The following is a 20,884-nucleotide window of genomic DNA, read 5'->3' as shown; positions in this document are numbered from 1 at the left end:
CCCAAACTATTCCATCCCATTCTATCAGACCGTGATATGAGTCAGGTGTTCATTCATTATTAAATGGGCTGGACTTTTATGAAGACTTTGGTGCTTGAAAACTAATTAGTACAAAGCTCACATCGTCACCTAATGTGAACACATTAGATCTGTCTTTTTTTCCCTCTAAACGACATTTCCTGAACTTTTTGAATATAGTTCAAAACCACAATCCTTGTTTTTAAAGTCCCTTTAGCTCTGGGATGAAGAATGCAGCCGATGACTATGCTCCTCCAAGACAGAGAGGACGGTGAAGCTGGTGGTGTTGTAGACGTTTCTTCCTCAAGGCTGACCCAGCACCTGGGAGTGAACTCTCAGTGGAGCTAAGAAACCAGAGATTGTTGACCAAGAGTAAGGCACGTTTTTGGGGGCTGATCTCCTTTAACCTTAGCACATAGCAATACTTATATTAAAAATACGGAAGAGAAACAAAAAGTGCAGGGAAAGAAAAAGGACCTCACTGCTAAACCAGAATATTTTACATATATGTGTTTCATCATCTGTGGTGAGGATGAGTATTTGACGAATGTGTGATCATGTTGTTTCCTGTACTTGGGTATCGGTATGCTCCTAGGTAGAAACCAGGATAGTGAAGAGCAGAAAGGAGGAGATGATCGACAAGGCCATTTGTTTAAATTTCCTCTAAGTGAGGGATGGAAAAGCTGTGACAAGTGTTCTTTGATCTTAAGGGGGAAAGACAGATTATTTTCTGGTGAGGCAAAAGACTCAGGAGAGAAGTTGGCCTTTGTTACTGGGGAGGTCAGTATGTAGGCTCTCGGGTGAGCTAAGGGAAAGCTAGGTCCCAATGAGGCACCAGCATCTTCAGAACAGAGAGGCGCCTTGCGGCAGAGATACTTGACTTGTGGTAGAGAAATCAGCATTAGCAGTAGAAATACGCTGTACCGTTGCTCATACAGGATGGTTTCCACATGAAAAGAAAAGAGCATGTTTTATTATGCTTTATGGCACAGTACTATATGCCTTTAACAAAATAGCTTGAAATATTTGCATGATGTATTTGCAACATGGCCAAGTTAACACAGCCATAGGAACATTAACTTTTGAACTTCCTGACTTTCATTGCTTTAAATTTCAGCTTCAAAGTTTACTTTTTTTCCTTTGCATTTGTTGGCCCTGGTTAGTTTTGAAAAGCGGGAGAAAAGAAAATAAGTTCAGGTTTTCTGAGGGGGCACTGAATCTTGTGCATATAACGGGAGATGACTTGCTATTCCTTTGAATGTTAAATGATAACTCCAAAGCAGTTTTGATACACCTAGTTTGTTTATGATATTTCTGTGGAGCTGGGGAATCACAAGATTAAATCTAGAAAGCGTTGCACAGCATGGCTCTTTTCCTGCATCTCAGTATGTTTTTCTCCTGAAGAGAGATCAATGGTATCTGGGAATGCTGAGATTTAAAAAGCAAACACTTAAAACTAATAAAAATGTTGTGATCGCAACAAATCTGGGGGAGATCATGGGACCATAACCGGAGTAAAAACAGGAAGCATTTTTCCATGTCTAGATTAAGAATGGTATCTTCTAGCTGATTTCCAGTTTGGAGATACCGGGGAGGCACCAAGGGTATACTTGCGGATTCAGCTGCAATGACACATACTGCTGATTTGAAAAGGCAAAAAAGGCCACAGGTTTGTCTTCAGTGTTTTTTTAAAGAGAGAGAGAGAGGGAGGGAGGGAGTGAAAGAGGGAGAAAGACGTGTGAGGGAGAAAAAAGAGAACGAGATCTTCCAGTGCTAGTACTTTAGCATTTCTTCCTGAATCTGACTTGGACAATAAATGAGCTGCTCCCAGCTCCCGACTGGTGGAGCTTACCCTGCCTTTGCAACTGCTGAATGGGGAGCTAGCTCCTTTTCTTTCTTTTTTTCTTTCTGGGAAGGGAGCCAGCCTGATGGCCCATCCTCCCAGCAGGGCAGGGGAAAGTGTTCTGTGAGCTCTGAGCTATTAGGTAACCCAGGCTGAAACAAAAAGTGCTATTGTGGTGTGGCATTTACCCTGCCTGCCCCACCAGTTAAGGCAAGGCATATTTCGTTCTTTCATCTAACACAAACAAACAAAAAGAAAAAAAATGGCATTTTTTCCCACAGTGCATGTATAAGTGCATTTTTAAATGTAGAAGATAGTACTTTACAGGTTGCACTTGCTTAAATTATGACTTGACCGTCACACCCTCTGATATTTTTTAAAGTGCGCTTGTGCCAAAGGCAATTCAAAATGTGTTTTAAAAATGTTTGCAGGTATAAAAGACTTGAAAGAAGCTTAGAGCTCTGAACTGAGTGAACCCATTAATCAGGTTGCAAAAACAAACATGTAGGAAATCCTTCCACTACTAAGAAAGTGCCAAGGAAGGAAAGTTTTGACCCCAAAGATAGCCTGCGAATGAGAAAATTGAGGAGTTAAGGTTGTCTCAGATTTTATCAATTTATGCTATAAATACACCTTAATGAGACCTCCTTCTGTAAAACTTTTCAATAGAAACACAGTTTTATATTAGATAAATCTTTCTGATTTAAGTAGCACAAAGGCTTGTGTCAAGGCTAAGACTGTGCAGTGTTCCTGAAAGAAACAATCATTATGATCTCCTTGTAAGTATGAAAAAGACATTTACCCAGATTAATTAAATCCCTATTTACTTTACTTTCTATGTACTGTGCACACCAGCAAGGGCTCTAGTGTGTCGCTACTCATTGTCCCAGGCTGGTGAAATAAGGTCTGGGGGAAACACAGTGCCACTTTGCAGCCCCTTGCCCTGTCTGTGGGCTGGTTCCTGTCGAAGATTCATCCACAGTGTTCTCTACAGAGGTTTATACGGAAAATCTGAAGCATTGTGGCAGTGATGAAGAGTATAATCTCAAAAAGTGGAAGCATTTAGCAAATTAGTATATGCTTTGTAAGTGATAGCTCCTTCTTAAAATGATTAGAGTCAATGACTGGTTCAAAGAAGCTGAGGCTCTAAAGCATGAAACTTTAGCAGGAGCCATCTCTCTTCATTGCTGTAGTTAGTGTTGCAGACAAAGAGGATTTCATGGAAGATGTAATGAAACACACAAGCTGTGTGGGGACAGGGGGCACTCCCTCACTCTCTGGCAGCACTGTTCCTTTTCCTCAATGTTTTCCCCACTACCTATCCTCTTCAGCAGTCAATGGAGAGTAGCGACCGTTATTCACAATTCATCTTGGCATAATTCCTCTCTGTCTGAAATAGACGGCTACTCTAGGTCAGGTGAAATACATCTGTGTCTTTCTGTTAGATGTAAAGGAAGCCTGCAGTCACAAGCCTAGATAGATTTAGATGCCTAAACTGCAGGTATTTGATACTAGATGTATCCCCTCTGGATTATTTTTCATTGCAAGTTAGATGTACACCACATGGTGTTGCAGACCAGAGTTACTACTGTATTAGTCTGGGGAGAGGTGGGGGAGACAGGAGGGTAGCAATGATACATTTCATCATGAACACGTCTTATCTTAGGAAAGGTTTGCATGGAAAATAGAAAGAAGCGATGGTGGAACAGCAACGGCTTCCCCTGTTCCCATCCCTTCCTCTCAGCCCTGCTCTGTGCTACGCGTTTGAAGCTCCCACGCAATATTGACAGTGTTCTTATTCCTCCCACCTCTTAAAGACATGGAAGCGTATCTGATGTCTTTAAATATGAAGTCTCATCTACTGTACTACATAAAATACGAAGGTCAACTTCAGCAGTTCGCTTCCATAGTCAAACCTTTTAAGTAATTTGCACTTTACTTTCATTTTTCAAAAAAAAAAAAAGTTCAGCATATTCAAAACTCGATCTGTTTTTATTAGAGTTATCAATTTTAGTTGACGGCATAACAATTTCATTACTAAGAAAATGGAAGAGACTATTGAATAGCTAAACCTAGTTTAGGAGACGAGCTGAAAACTTGTTTTCACTGAGGACTAGCTCATATAGCCTTTAATTTAAAAAAAAAATTACTTTAATAGTGAATTAAATTCACTCTAGTCAATTCCTGTTGATTTGTCCTTGAAATTAAGTTGATTCCTATAGCACGGTTTTCCTCATTCTTCCATTGCAATTAGAACTACTTTCAGATCTGCTGAGATATGATAAATCTACTTCAGGATGTGATTCAGTTAAAATACAGCTATGCACAGTGCCTGCACTGTGAAAAATCGGGGAAAAAAATCAATTTTCTATTGCTTCAAGGTCTTTCACTCAACAGTAGCATCAGTGTTTGGGTTTTTAACTAAGTCAGAAACCTATTTAAAACTTGATGGTGAGTAACTATATAGTATTACATTTTTTACATACATTTTCATTTCATTTCACATTACATTTTCATACAAACTGTTTATATATATTTATATTATGTAAGCTTATTATTATTGGGCTTAAGTAACTGAAACCCTTATGAGACCTATGGAAGTGTAGCGTAACAGTGATTTACTGTGAAAAATTCAGTTGAGAATTTGGGATTATTCAAAATTCTTTCCAGATCTTTTTCTAGGCGTCTTCAGCATTTCTGTTTGTTTTTGCAGAAGCTTCACTGAGATTTTGTCTTCACAAGACATACATAGCTATATGTCTATTTTTGAATTTAGCCATCAAAAAACTGCTTAATTCTCAGTAATATTTGTATATTTTTTAAAAATCAGTTTGGAAGTATATACATTTTCAGAATGGCTACCATTTATTACTAAATCCCAGCACTGTACCTTTAAGCTAGCCCTTGCCCTGTTTTTGTAGGTCAAGATAATGTCATTATTTGTTTTATGGTAGCAATGAAGGGTGTCATGGTAGCAAAGGAAATCTTTGTTATGCTAGGCATTATACAGACAGTCTCTGTGCTAAGGATTTTGTTGTCAAGAGGGTTATAAAACTATATGTAAACAGTGTCAAAGTCAGCATCTAAAAGATCTTTGAAGGACAAGCTACTTTTCTTTACTAGTCATTCTCATAGCAGTGTCACAGACATCCTGAGCCATATTCTTCTCCTTTATTTCCATCAAACTGTTCCCCTGAATCCCCCATCCTCTCCTGGGGCCATTCCACAGACCTGGTCCCTTTCCCTGGACAGTGAGTAGAAGCTGGTGAGCTTTCACCAGGGTAATTTGCTGTAGGGAAGAATCCAGGCAGTAGAAGTGCACTTGCTCTGCCCACGCTCTAGACCAATCAGAAGTGGCATTAGCACAGGCTGAGCAGTCACATACATGTGCTTTGAGATGTCTTTGGGTCTGCAAAGAGTACTTTTCCCTCTTCATTCTTGTCTCCTTGATGTTAGAGCTTCCAAAGCTCCACCACACAGAGCTGCTTCCTCCAGACCCAAAGCGTTGCAGGCGCTACTCAGCCCGATTGCACGCCTACCAATTTGGGAGGGATGCTCAAGGCCATATTAGATGGAGTAGATGAGGGAGCTCAGCAGATTAATTGCCAGAATAATTTACTGCTGATGTTGCAAGATTTTTCAGCTGTGCTTATTGTAAGTGTTAGAAGGGATTTCTCACCTGTGTCACATTATGAGTTTAATACCATGAGTGTGTGTGCGAGAACACCTCGTAGAGCAGGACCAGTTCATGGTTTAACATATAGTGTAATGAGGTCCAATAAAATCATGTTAAAAGGATGTTAATGTTGCAAAGGAAAACATCAGAAGCAAGGAAATGCCAGAATTAATATGGCCTGTGGAAATCCAGTCTCTTATGCATTATGGTGTAGCTCTTATTACATGACATGCTAGGCTTTCCAGGAGATGTCTCCTTTTTCAGGGAATGTGTAGTTAGATTTTTCTTTTTATGTTCCTCAGTCTGTATTTGTTAAACATGAAGCATCCAAAGTCCATAATTAATATAAAATCATTCGTCATGTAAATATTTCTCATATACATTAAATTAAGAACTTTAGTGTTTAATAAATGCATCTCTCTTTCACAGTGCCCTCATATTATCAGACAGTTAAAACTGTTCATATTTGAAATCTGCTGAACCAGGGCAGAGGTGAAGGCAGAAATTGCATAAAATATTGACTGTTTTTTCCCCAACTTGAGTCAAATTAGACCTTCATTTTTATGGATAAACATAACATTTGTACACCATCTTGTGAGTTCAAAGTATAGTTTCCCAGCTTGGATCATTAATTAGGTCTGCAGTGCAGCTGGTGTAGCAGAACTAGCCTGTTACTCTGGGCAGACTGGTCACTAAAGATTTTACTAGTGAGTTTCACAGATCCTTGATGAATGCTCAGGCTTGTGTTTATGGTGTTAGTCCCAAATACAATTAGAGGAAAGGAGAGCAAACTGTGCTGTGCTGTCCTGTCCCGTCCCAGCCAGCCCCAGTACTCTTCCACTGTCCACACCCCACCCCTACCTCTGCCACACTTTTTTCACCTGGCTTCTGCCCTCCTCTAATTTTGCCCCCTGCAGATCCCGTTCCTCTTTTGTCCCCCGGTTTCCATTCCCTCTACCTGTTCCTGTTTTTCCTCTGTTCCTCCCTGTATTTGAGTCTACAAGGTTTTTCTGCTTCAGGGTATTGCCTGGGTACCTGCACGGCGGGAGATGGGACTGACAGAGCAAAAAGGGACAGTTTCGCTAATGTCAGTCCCTTTCCTGATGTCACAGGGGCTCCTGGCACTCAGAAGAAGTAATCCTAAGTCTTACTCAGCGCCAGCATCTTTGAGATGGAGAGTATTGAATGCAGATAGGGTCCTCAAAAATTCAGGAACCAGACTACTACAGGAGTCCACTAACAGTGTGAAAACAGGGCTTTTAGAAGCTTATAAACTGAAACAAATTTGGGCACCATTTCACATAGATGATGATTTCTGGATACCAGTACACCTTGGACTCCCCCCACTTCCAGTTTTGGGGTTCTGCCTCCAAACTTGCAGGCGCTAAAGCCACTCAGCAGCATAGTGGCGTGACTTTTAAAATATGAACACAACAATATGAACACTTTTAAAATATGAACACAAATCGAAAAATTTGGATTTAAGGATTTTTAGCTGAAACATTTCAAACATATTGTAGTAGGCAGCCCAGGGTAGGAGATTTCAGCGCAGCTTGGCAAAATTCAAAAACAACTGGAACTGGTATCTTACCACTCTTGTGAATGATTCTCAACATGCATATAACTAAAATGGTGAGAAAACCTGTGTAAACAGAGAGAGGAAAAAAGGAAAACAGAGAAGCAGTAGAGAAAAAGGTTCTTTTTATAGCATTTAACACATGAGAACGTAAATAAATGTGGTGTTAGTGAAAGTTAATTATTTTGAAAACAGTCAGCAAGGCAGATTAAGAGGAAAAACAGTATATCTGAAGACAAAGGAAATGATGTTTAGTCTTTGATCAAAAGTTTTCACAGTGATTTTCCGTTCACCTTCAAGGGTAGCATAATTTTATGAATAACAAAATGTGTTTTGCTACTTGAGTAGCCCTAAAGAGAAATGGTGTTCGTTCCATATGGTCACTTGAAAGAAAATCACATGCCTGTTCCTCCTTTAAGAAATAACATTTTTATATTCTTATTTTTAAAAATATTTTGTTTTCATTGCAATATTCTTGAATACAAAATACTCACATTTTTTTTTTCCTAAGTTTGTTCCACCTCACAGGACGTGAGTCATTTTGATACAATTGGTCCGTGGCTTTTCTGCTACTCCCTTTTAAGGTATACCAAAATGTGGTGGGGGGGGGGGTGTGTTATATTCACCACACAGGGCATTTCAGTCATTTCAATTACTTCATAATGTTGGTCAAAGCAAGATGCAGTAGTAGTGTGAGCAGGGGTAGGACAACTTGTCCGTGAGTACCCAGCTATTGTTTAACTGAGGGAAGAAGCACTTCTCATCCCTGCCCAGGAAAACCAGGGCTCTTAATATATATATTGTGTGTGTTAAAAGTGCTCGGATAGCATTACTGTATGTTTGAATTATCTTTGGGCTTCTGTGGTAATTGCCCACCAAAGGACCTGCCATCACTTTGCAAAATCAGGGTGTTGGGATGCGCTGGGTGACTGTCACACTCTACAGCAACTGGTTAAAGTCACTGGTTGAACTTTCCTGACCTGGGGAGTGAGATCTGAGCCCCAGTGCAAATGTGACAGACAGTGCTACTGGTGGCAACCACACAAACGGCAAAGGAATTGGAAAGGAATGTATAAATGCCAGTAAATTTAACAGCAAGGAGATAGCAAAAATAGCCTGTAGCCTGGAAGTGAGTATATGCTAAAGGGACAGACCAAAAGGAGATTTACTAGGATTTACATAAATTAGATGCATTTATATTTGTAATTTTAATTACATTACGTTATTATATTTTATAATTCTATTTTATAGTTCTAAATACATAATATTTTTAATTATTTGAAATTATATTTTATATGTAAAATGAAAAGATTCTTTTTCTGGCCAAGTCCCTCTGTAACTCGGCTGAGACAATCTGCTTCTGAAAGTAGACACTTCTTCTCAAGGAAGGGCTGTTTCAATTTCGGTGTCTTTGAATTATTTTGAATTTATTTTTTGAACAGTTGCCTGTGATGTTGACTCTCAGCACCCTAATTTGAATGAATATTTCTCGTTTGTATATTAATGCACACTGCAGGCATTTGTCTTGGTACTCGATCATGTGCTTATATCTCAAGTATTTTACTGTATTTCAGATCTAACGTTACTTTAATAACAATGTAGTGAACATAACACTATAGCAATGATGTTTGCATCTGAATGTTTATGGGGTAGTGCCTGTGAGTTTTGGATTTACGCGAGCCTTCACTGTCTCTCATGCTGGGCCGCTGCCCCCACCGCATGTCTCCGTGGTACACTGAGACTACCAAGTCCATGGAGTAGCACAGCAGGAAGAGTAAAGAAACAATCCAAGAGGAGGAAAATCACTGGTGATGAAACTGAATAACTGGCTAGGTTGAAAAAACTTTTGTAGTAAAAATCAAGCAAAACAGGATATTTAGATCCTTTGTGTTTGCTGCTTTTTTACTGTTTTGGATAACACCTGTTGCAATAATAAAGACAGTTTTAAGTTATCGTCATGGGGAAATTTTCATTATTGCTACTGAAAACTGATTTCTATGAATAACCATGTATGCAACCATATTGTTTTTTCAGTATCTAGAACACAAATGAAGAACAAAAATGACCATCTATAGAACCATGCTTGTACTCAGACATCTTTGAGTGATGTTGCATGGCATTCAGTTGAGGTATTTAGGGAAAATACTTAGCATTAGCCTAATCCTTTTTCTGTTGGAGTTGGTGAGTATTTTGCCAATGACTTCAATAGAAGTGAGTCACAGTCACAATTTTTTTCTCTGAAATGCTTTTAAATTAGCGAAACAGTATGGAAGACTCTCTTGATGCAAGGCATTCCTGAAAACTGTCATTGAACGCTTGCTGTTTGTAATGGGAATGTTCTTTGTATTGTGTCAGTCACATCAAGTGAGTCTCAGTGACTATAATGTTTCTAGACGGCTTTAAAAATGGAGTTTTGAAACCGCCCACACAGTCCTGGATTCTGCATTAGCACACAAGTGAGCAAAATGTTTTTTTCTCTGCTGAAAGTACAAGAAATTTAGATTACCAGAAGGTACAATTAATTTTTTGCAGGAAATCCTGAAGATCCCAAGGAGATACCTAGTCTGCAAGAGAACAGTTTTCTATTTTTATTTGAAAGTGATGGATTTTTTTCACTTTTAATTAGCTAACAGCAATGTATTGCAGAGATTAATACAGAAGTTGAAATACCTTTTATGTAGTTACATATTGCAAATATGTGTGGAAATGGTGTATGTGTTCTTTGATGCATTAGGAAAATACAGTTAACATACAGTTAGCAGATTCACAAAATTAAAATTAACGTATGAATTATTTAGCTAACGCTGTGCTTTGCCCCAGAATCTGGTGTTTATTATTGTGAGCGTTAGCAGGAAACAGAAGCGGTATCAATTGGGAAAACATTTCTTTACCGAGCTGAGAACAGTATGGCTTTCTCGTTTCGAAGTGGGGAACCTGGCTCTTTGGTTTCTTTGTTCCTAGTTAGACTACTCCCAAGCTATTTTAGCCGAACATTTTACATACTGACGGAGCCTGGGGAAGTGCAGTTGGCAGCTGTTCATGGGATAATAATGAAACACACTGTTTAGTACTGCATACTGCTGCTGTAAAATGCGGGAAGTATTTTATGGCGATCACGGTGAGCAGAGCTGGATCCACTTTAAGCGCTGTAAGTGCGTGAACCGTGAGCGAGGAAGTCATGTTTCAAGTGAGAGTAACTGGCATTCATTTGCTTTTGCAGGTAAAGAAACCGTGTACAGAGTCAGATGGTTCAGAGCCGCAGAATCCCAGGTACGGTACCGGAGGGCAAACGCCGACTGATCGCAGCGCGGTGGCGGGGCGCGAGGCGGAGCTGTGCTGCGGATACGTAGCATCAGAGCGCGAGAGACCTGTTTTGCAAAGAACGAATGGTTGGATCAGTTTTGATGGTTTTCACTCTGGAAGAGTTTTTCCCCTTTTCCCAGTTAAAGATGTGGGCTAGCATCTAGGTTGTCAAGTTTAGATGGTGCCATAATGCTGAATTGTCATCCTCAATTTAGAAATAAAATCCTATTAAATAGTGTAGGGAAATCAGTGTAAACAAATGTCACTTTCTTTGTTTATCCTTTTTCTGCATACCTGAGTCTTGAAGTTTACTGATAATATAGTTTATTTGGGAAAATTCACCTGTATCAAAACTTCTTTGTTTTTACTTACACAAAACATGCCACTGTGTTCCTAAGTTGGGAAGAGGCCATACATTCTTTATAGAGAAACTTCTCCAATTAGTCTTTGCTAATTTCATGTACATGGAAAAATGGATTTAATTTCCATGTTTTGCACATATATGTACGTGTAAGTATAATTTTGAGCAGGTGAAGTAGTGATTGTTTTAGATGTGCCATCAAGTGTGCATCTTCCTGTTGATTAATAAGCTGTTGAGCAACAGTGGATGACTTTCTTCAAGTTTTGTGGCTTGAAGTGCTTTTGTCTTTGTCTTGCTCCTGTTTAGAAGACCTATTTCAGTTTCACAAAAACTCAGAAGCTTTAATTGGGAGGGGAGAGCCACAAAACAAACCTTACGTCACAGTAATATTGTGATTAAAACTCAGAAAAGCAAAGTAATTCAAGGTTTGCCCCCAAATCCCATCCTTAACTATGTCTTTGGGCCACTGTTGCAGCAGGACCCTCTGGGGGTCACCTGCAATATCCAAGGCCAATATAATGCCTGTGGCTTGAGCTGTGCTGTGCACCGTCTGAATGTCTTTGATTAGCTTTTTGTGTCAGCTATTAATACATCCTTTCATTTAGTTTGGTAAGAACTGAATGTATGTAAGGGAATACAAAATTCAATGTCCAAATATGCTTCCGGTGAAGTCAGTAGCAGTTTTGCCCTGGACTTCAGCGGAGGCATGTTTTGCCCTTCAGTCCTCCTCTAATAACTTCTAAAAGAAAAATGTATCTGCTATGCTGCTGCTTTGTTATCAAGGTCAAGCTCTTTCCAAGTACTTTCACGGCATGGAGAGTCCCAACTTAGCAAAACACTTGTGCATGTGCATAGTTTTAAGTGTCTTGCTTGGCCAAATGAGACTTTTATAACTCAAGTCTTGAAAAATCATGAAGAAGTCTGATGTAGTTTCATCAGACTATGATATTGCAACAAACCTGAGGACCCAGAATACGATGTACTGTCATTACCTCTGCACATCAGGAAATTTCTTATGAGCTGTAGATAAATTCTTCATACCAAGTCTGAGGAATAGGATACTTTTTTCTTCCAAGTGCAAAAGGGAACCCATGTTACAAATAGACAATCTGGAGGCTAAATCTGGTAGTTTCATTTTTTTAAGGTGCATTTTCAAACAAAAATGCTTTTCATTTTGAGCTCCGCAGCCTCAGTTCGAGGATATATCAGATACAGTTGGGATCAATGTTCCTGGCCTGAGCGTGTGCAATGCTGTGTATACAGCTTGAGGTGGGATTTTTCGGTCAGATCTCGATTCGTGATGTGATGTGATGACTTTAGTCTTTCAGGAGAGTCTCTGACAGACCTTTGGCTGGAGCGGCGCTAGAGGGCACCGCGCAGCACATAAAACTGTAAAGCCTGGAGCAAGGGAATTCTTCTCTAAACAAGGCTTAAGTGAAAACATTGCACATAAAATAAAACATCAGCATAAAAATCAATGCTGGAGACACACAGCCTTACAGAATAGCTCCTGGCTTGGGACCTAAGGCCAATATCATTCATTTATTTAGCTAGCTTTATAGTCTGTTGGTTTTGGATTTGAAACTATTACAATAAATGCAGATGGAAAGTGTTTTTACAGTAGGGAAGTAATTAAATTGGGTGTGGGAACTTTGTCAGGAGAATTTTGGAGTGACATGTGTGTATCAGCAGATTCTTTGTCTTGCTTGGCCTTGGTTTGTCTTTTAGAAAGAAACATTCAAACTGCAGATGTGACTAGTAAAAATTTTTTTAAGGGAATTTACTAACCTATGCAGCATACCAAAAAATGCTTTCCAGAAGTATCCAGCTATACATGCAGTAAAAATCGACCATTGCCAGCATTTATTTACAGAAAATGGTTGTGATCTTGACAGACAGGTAAACTGCACAGATAGAGAGGGAACTGTAGGTAAGCATTGAAGTCGTGGTGGATAGGTGAGTTGTAAACACAAAAGGAAACATGCATGACTCTTCAGTATCTGTCACAAATTTTGATTCACAAATGACTTTGTCGTACAAATTCTGTCAAAGTTTCTTCGGAGTTATTTTGCCAAATCCCTACGAAGTGGTTGTGAATACTTCCTTTTATCCCCAAATGCTTAGATATTATACCTAAGTGGTGGTATTATACCCAATCATGGTGGTATTGTGGCCGTATCAATATTATGGTATTCTTTCTTCATAATTTTGTAATAAAAATCAAATTCACCCTGCAAGTCTGGATAGCCATCTGGTCATGCAAAATGCCTACAGCTTTTTGGAGCCACTGGTGTGCAAGATAGAGGCAGTAAATGGTTGGGAATTGCCAACCATTGTACTACAGGTCTGGACGAGACAGGAGTGACATGCATGGGTGACAACTCTGGCATGCTGGCCCTGTATCAAATTCACTAGCAAGTTTAGGAGAAGAAGTTCCTGTGTTCAGAGCCTATAAACATACATTGCTCTTAATTTTCTTACATGGTAGGTATACTTTAAAATGGTACCAATCCTGAGTATGCTGAACAGCTCCTACATTAAATTTAATGTCATACAAGAATCGCTGAAGTCTAGTGCAGTGCAAGAAAGTTAACTTGTTTGCAGTAATTAACGAGCTCCCTTTTTACATAGGTAATCAAATAAGTCATTTTAATTCTAATAAGGGAGCATTTTGTTGCCTTAAAACTTGTAAGCTACACTTACAGCCTCATACCCCAAGACCTTGCTGCAGAAACGAGTTAAACGCTAGAATATGTGTGATTCTCAAGTCTGGTAAAATGATAAATACTGAGTCCCAGACTCCCGCTCACACTCAGCTAAAGCAGGTTTGGTTTGGCCGCACATCCCAGGGCAGCATCTTTCTTTGAGACAACAGACTGCTTGATGAACACATCTCTGCTACCCCCAAATTCTCCTTCCCTTCCCACCAGGCTTGCCAGAGATTCCATTGTAAGACCAAAGTCACATCAGGAATTGAGATCTGACAACAAATATGGGGTTTTCTGGGCTATAAAATGAAATAGGGAGGAGAGAAATGAGGAGAGGGAGAAAAAGTCCGTGCAAATGGAAATTTAGCAGGGTCTTCTGCCGCTTCCTTAAAGTCCGCTGATTATAGGAAAAAAATAATGCTTTTTTACTCTCTGGAGAGGATAGGAGGCTGCAGAAGAATAAGGGGATTTTTCTGACATCTGAGACACAGTTTGTTTTTTTCCTGGAAGGGTAAAGGGAAATGGCCATATATTTAATATACTTTCCCTCTGTAAACCATGATCTCTATATTGTGAAGATTATGTCTATGGGGAAAAAAGGGAGAGCTTGAAGATTTTAACAAGTAGTTTTGTAAGCTTGGGATGAGTTAGCTGACAAATTAACTTGTGAAAATACATAGTGATGTCAAAAAGACATTACTTGTGTATTCACAGAAGGGCAATGGATCTTTGTATTGGTAAGTTAAAGCTAAGCCCTATGGAGTAAGAGGCCCTCCATTCTTGTTGCATAATTTTTGCTACAAACCTGTGGATCCAATATCTTAAGCTATATTCACTCTTCTGACTTGTCTTTTCCTTTATATACTTTTTTTTTTAATTTCTAAAAGCAAAAGAAAGGGAAAAGAAGTCATTCTTAAGCAAATCCTCCCTTTTAAAACTTTATCAGATGCTGTAAGAAGAGTGTAATCAGAGGCATTATAGCTATTGCGTTAGTACCAGCTAGACAAAGTTTGTTCCTGTGTATTACTGAACTACAGATTCACCGATGATGATCATGGGTAAATATTGAATCATATGCACAGACACAGTTGCCAGATAAACAGGCTGTCCAAAAAAGCACCGAGGGATTTTTTTATGTGTTTAAAAAAGGTCTCCAGTATTTCAATTTAATATGGGTTTCAGTGAGGCTCTTAGCATAGATTGCAGCTGTTCATCAGATGATTGCTGTTCTGTTCTTCCACACCCACACTTCTTAAAAGTGTACCACATAGTAAGATTTAAAAGATATGAATTCCTGTTTCTGTTTCTTCATCTTAAAAGTCTCTCTTAAAACTTCTGCATGAGAAATAGACTTTCACATTTTCTCACTGGTCTCATTTTGATACCTATTCATGGTTTTTCATTGGTCAGGATATAGAGTGCATGTACACGTCCAGAGACAATTGCTGTCATTAATGCATTCGCAAGTAAATAGATGGTATTGAATGCCAGTGGGAGCTACCACAGTTTTCACATTCAGTTCACTGGACCAAGGTTTGTTTCCTCTGCAATTTGGGGGCACTGTTGTGAACACGATGTTCACTGTACTTACTGTACCTGAGCTACGCTAATACTGCATGAGTGCATTACTGAACAGTGTTTCCATGGGCATCCGTATATTTAATGAAAATGAAAAGGAAAATGTGTCTGCTGCACCTTATTCTGGACAACCAGATCATCAAACGTGTTTCGTTCTCAGTGGTTTGGACTGTGTAAAATACACCTGATATTTCTCTTTCGCTGACTAATTCCCTCAACAAGACCTTCACAGTCTTATCTCAGGACGATGATGGTTGATTCTTTCAGTCAGGTATTGGCTTTATTTTAATACCGTGTAATCGTCCATATTTACCAGATCTAACATTGTAACCCCTCAACCCAAATCCAAGCTTTTCAGGCATCTGACAGATTCCGTGATGAAGCTGTCATGCCTTCCCCATGACTGTTTGAACACAGCTGACCCTCTGCATACCCATTCCTAGGAGAGCGAGACCAGCAGTACCTTCTCATTCATTTGCAGTTCAAGAGATGAACAACAGATGTTTATCATTATATGGTGAAGAGGAGCTTTACGATTGAGCTGCCAAGCAAGAAAAGCCAGCAATAGCTATGGAAATTGTCGTTAAAGTTTCAGCAATTATAATAGAAAAAATAAATATTGGTTGTGCAGTAAAAATGGGCAAGCTCAGACTACCAAGCTTTCATGTGTGTTGTTTAGCCACATTACGCTCCCTCATTTTCTTCTCATCCATGTCTTGAAAGTTTTTTTAGAAGGTAAGGGTTTGTTGTCTGTGAACCCTATGTAGCTTATCTTGGCGAGAGGGTAATTTAAATGCTTTTCAGAGTTAGGAGTAGTGTAGCTCCACTGTACCTCACACTGAATAATCTGTAGATCATAATGACGTGATAAATGGGCTTCATTTGAGGAAATGAGATATTGAGAGGACTTGGTTTGATTTAGACTATGAAGGTGAGATTCATCTCACCCTGAAGTAGATGTGTAAGGTAGGCACTTCTGAGATGCCATTTATCTGATCTTTCTATTGACTGTGAAGACAGCTTACTGTATCCTTCTTCTCCTGAGCAACCATGCAGACTCCACCAGCAATCACCTGTTGCACTGCTGATTTATTACAAGAAGACCAGCTAGATCCACAACATGAGCAAAGGCAATGAAAGCATTTATTTTGATTTTACAGATTCTGCTTTTCTGCAAAACTGTTCAGTTCCAGAAGGGGACACATGCGATAATAAAATTATTCTTTAGCCAGGAAAAACCACTTTATGACTAGCTGCTAATATTTCTTGTGTTTAGGGCAAACTATAAAGAAGAACAGATACAGCAACACAAGTTTGCTATGAAAAGACAGAATAAATAAAGTTGAAATTGAAAGATTGCCACAAGTAATTTTGGGAACTGGAAGAAAAAATCCAGTCAACAGGAGGGATAGTATATGTCTGTCAGAATATAGCATTCATGTCGGTGAGGCCACTATAGTTATAGTTAAACACTTCACCTAAGAGAAATGTTTGCCAGGATCAAGCCCAGACTTCTCAGTCAAGACAGTGGCTGGCAAAAAACGTATCACAATTTTCCAATTTTAAAATAACTACATTGTGGAATAAGATTTCTCATAAAGGCTACATTCTGGGACAGACAAGCTTAGCTTGCAGTCGAGAGAATGTTTTATACAGATCTGTTACTTATTAAAGGTTTGGTGTACGTATTTAGTCTGCATGCCACTTAGGCAGTTTGAGTCAATCAAAATAATATAGTTAGTGAGATGACTATGCAGATACATGTAACTGAATGACATACAGCATCCACGACAATTGCACGACAGTTGCTGCAAGAAATATGTTGCCTTGCTATGTATGTTGTCTTTTCAGGCATGTAGTTTTCAGGCAGTGCAAGTCTTTCCTATTTTTAGAGCAGGCTGTGTGGTATCTCTCTGCCTGCTGTACGCTGATGTTCTCATTCGTTAACTTTAGAAATTCAGTCTTCTGATTACCCGAGGTCTATTGAAGCTGGTCACTGTCTGCCCGTTGGTTTTTGTTGGCTCTGGATCAAGCTCCCAAAGACTTCTAAAAATATATTTGATATGTTTACAGAAATTACAATAATCTATTTAGAGTGCAAACACATGGTAACTGATGACATCACAGGGAAGTATCTGAATGGTGTATATTAACAGATCCCTGTGGCTTTAACAATAAAATTAATGTATTTTTTTATATTTCGTGTGTTTTCCTTTAAAGACTTCTAAAAATATATTTGATATGTTTACAGAAATTACAATAATCTATTTAGAGTGCAAACACATGGTAACTGATGACATCACAGGGAAGTATCTGAATGGTGTATATTAACAGATCCCTGTGGCTTTAACAATAAAATTAATGTATTTTTTTATATTTCGTGTCTGTATTCCTTTTTTTTTTGGAATACAAATTCCTTTTTTTTTGTCAAAATCATGCATAAAATATTTTCTATTACATTAGTAATACTTTCTCTGGGTGATCCCATGCCGGGTCATGTCAGTGATAAGACTTCCATTAACCTGAATTAATGGTGGGTCAGACTTTGGAATAAACGAAAGCAACAAAACCCAAGAAGTTTTGAACACTTTTTAAAAATTTATATCACCTTATTAAAAAAAAAAAAAAAGATAAACAAGAAGTGTTAGTAGAAGTAATTTGGAGATTTTGGAGTTACCCTTAAGTGCAAGTACCTAGTCTTTTTGTCTAATGTCACATACTATGAAAGATAAGAGCTTTCTAGTCTGGATCTGTGCTACTGGAATGCAAGAACCAACCACTGCTAATGATTTAAAACCTATTTTAAAAATAGCAAAAATCTAATACATCTGGAAATGAGATTAAGGTCTCTGAGAAAGAGAGAAACATGCTATTCTAACAGGTCTGAGTTTATCGTTAATTGTTGGTAGGTGTATGTCCTATTTATGAGATAGAGGAGATAATACAAAATCCTGTGCAAGTGCATGCTGCAGTGTACTAATTTAAATTTAAAGGATTTATTTTATTTGCTGTCCCCTTAGAAATGTGCTGTCATTCCTGTTTGTTTAGGTGTATTTTGAAAATGGTTAAAAACCTGTTGGATAATGGCTTGAACCACCTACTCTTAAAATATTTCATGACTGCTTATTTTTTCCCAGTTTTCACTCAACAAATACACAAATATATGCTTTAAAAAGTAGTTGGTACTTTATATGTATTTATTCATTGGATATGACCTTATGTCTTACATATCTTAAGTAAATGTCCTAAACATCAGGCAGTTCTGAAAGCCATTCCACTTGGTGCAAGTATTACATATTTATTTCTTGGAGTGGGGATTTGAACCAGAGTCTCTAGTCCCTTTTGCTATCCCGGACTGATCTGTGAGAAAATTTTCCATCATCTGGAGTAACTCCTTGCTTACGCACTGCTATTATATGAACAATGGTGGTGACTCCCAGGACATTGCTGTGTCCACATCTGTTTTAAGCTCTTCTCATCGTTCTTTCTTCCATATGCCCTTCTTCAGAGAAAGGAAGGTTTTTTATGTGAATGTTTGTGGTTAATTGTGAGGAGGACTGGAACCACCCCATATATTTGTATAATTAATAGTTTTGACATAATTGTGACTTCCGAAGTGCCTCGTGATTTTTAAGCCTGCGCAAGAGTGCGTTATTTAGCAGACCTCAGCCGTGAAACTACCCTCACACATGCTGAACTACTGTTACCTGTATTCTGCCATCATAGGCAATGGGATGGTGAGTGCCCTTCAACCTAAATGCATGTTAGTGCTCTTTATAAGGTCTGGGAAAAGCTGGCAAAAATGAAGCTCTGGAGCTGTGTCAATGACTAAGTATTAATGGCAGTTAAGAACCAAGAAAACCCCCAACAACTAAAACCAGAAAAGGGACTACTGAAGAACTGAAAAGAAGGCAACAAAAATTTCCAAAATTTCATATATAAGAAGCCCACTAAACCCACTTGCTCATAGTAATAACTTTCAACCAGGAATGGCAACCTAGAAACGAAAACGTACACAGACAATTTAACATAAATGTTATAATCAAAGATTCTTGAAAGCACATTGAGATAATCAATGTAATCCAGTAGCCATCGTTTCAGAACAACTTCTTATCAGCACAGGTACAGCAGTGCGCGGTGCAGTTCTTCCATCGGTATCTCCCATCCCCTTTATCATCCCTTTTATACGTGGGTGCTGTTACACAGCATAACTTGGGCAACTAAGGCAGCTATTTTTACACCAGGCAGAAATGGTAACAATATATGTTCTGCTGCCTTTACTACTGGATAAACAGGTGGCACAATGTAACACATATGCTGATGGTAGCAGTTAAATGCAATTTTGAGACCACGCGCAAGGCTATTGTCACTCTCCCCCATCCACTTTCTCTAGCTGGAGCTGCAGGTGTGCGGAGGGAGCAGGACCGAAGCCATCCCAGGGGCTTAGCGTGCACCTGGTTGTTACTCATCTATTTTGGACGGATCAGATACCAGTGCGGGTGAGCGGGCCAGCATCCTCCCCGCTGCCTGCGACACAGCTTGCTTATGCCAGATCGTGGTGTGGGCACTGGTAGCCCAACATACAGCCTGAGCTATAACCAGTTGCATAGATAGATGGTACTTAAGTTCACTTTTATGTGTGTTCTTCACGCTGCATTATGGACCAGCCAGCGTTCGTTAGCTCGCTGAGAAGTGCCCTTGGATTGCCAGCAGTTCCAAGATGTCAGTCTGGCAGTCACTGGCCTGGCTGAAATTAATTTCTGTGTAAAGTGAGTATATTGCTGCTCTGCAAAGCAGGTGGGCAAGGTCCAAGTGATTGGCCTTTAAAAGATGAGCATTGGCTCTCAGAGAGAGCATTCGTTATACTTCCCTCTCCCTCTCTGTTCTTCCTCCCTACCCACCCCCACATTTTGGCGAGTTCATACTGAATCTGTTGATCTGCTAAGTTGTGCCGTAAGTCATGGTACTTTTTGGTATACCTAGCCTTCTTGGATTTCAAAGAGAGGGAAAAGGAGTGCATGTATTTCTGCATTAAATAATGTAGTAATCAGAATTGAACATTTTTGAACCTTCAAGAATGTCTTGGGATAGGTTAAATACTATTTTTGAGTGAAAAAAGATAGCCTAAGATTATACTTGCAAGTATTTTTACTTAATCCAGTAGTTTCTTAGAGCCTTATCCTAACATTGAACTGGATTTTCAGCCATAAAATGACAGTGTTTGTTCTTCAAGTGCAGCACATGCAATCACAATGAGAAGGAGCTCTCTTTCTTTCTTTCTCCCTCCGTCTATTTTTTGCTCTGTCATATCACATTACAGCAGTGTAGGAGAACTAATTCAGACTCTGTTCCAGCTTCTTTGACCTCTTGGGTACTCCAAATATATTTTGCCATTGGTGAGGCCGAATAGTAAAAGTATTTGGTTCCACCTACTTTGCACTTCAAATCCAGTTGAATAGAGTCCTAGAAGAATGCAGACATTTAAAAAATTGGCCATTTAGATCCAAATCCCCTATTCTGAGATTGGTACAGGTTACTTTTTAAATGAATCATTTTTTTCCTCAAATATTTTTAAGTGTAAGTTCTTGGCTAGATATTTCACAACCTGTTCAGACACATTTTAAATATCACCAGTCAGTCTATGTACTCGGTAAGCATTTAACTAACACCATGCAGTTAGTATGCTGTGCTAGTATTTAACATGCCGAAAATCACCTCTTTGCCATCCTCTTAGATCCTGATCAGTCGTTAGAAAAAAAAAATGTAGGAAACAAGAATAGAATGAACCAAAGAAATTCATGTAAAAAGAGACCACATGCAA

The 20,884-nt window shown here is 39.0% G+C and overlaps 1 protein-coding gene across 11 annotated transcripts in view; it reads left to right on the top strand.

The window, feature by feature from the left end:
• The window catches only part of EYA4 (EYA transcriptional coactivator and phosphatase 4), a 160,780-nt gene that overhangs the window by 72,317 nt on the left and 67,579 nt on the right, over positions 1-20,884 (top strand). For all 11 annotated transcript variants that reach the window (XM_009281506.2, XM_009281505.2, XM_009281504.2 and 8 more), the window contains exon 3: positions 10,334-10,383. In XM_009281506.2, the coding sequence (XP_009279781.1) occupies positions 10,334-10,383 (50 nt within the window). The remainder of the gene's footprint in view (positions 1-10,333; positions 10,384-20,884) is intronic.

Source organism: Aptenodytes forsteri, unplaced genomic scaffold (assembly GCF_000699145.1).
Source record: "Aptenodytes forsteri isolate BGI_AS27 unplaced genomic scaffold, ASM69914v1 Scaffold82, whole genome shotgun sequence".
NCBI classification, from domain to species: domain Eukaryota; kingdom Metazoa; phylum Chordata; class Aves; order Sphenisciformes; family Spheniscidae; genus Aptenodytes; species Aptenodytes forsteri.
This window is presented reverse-complemented; position numbering and strand designations above follow the sequence as displayed.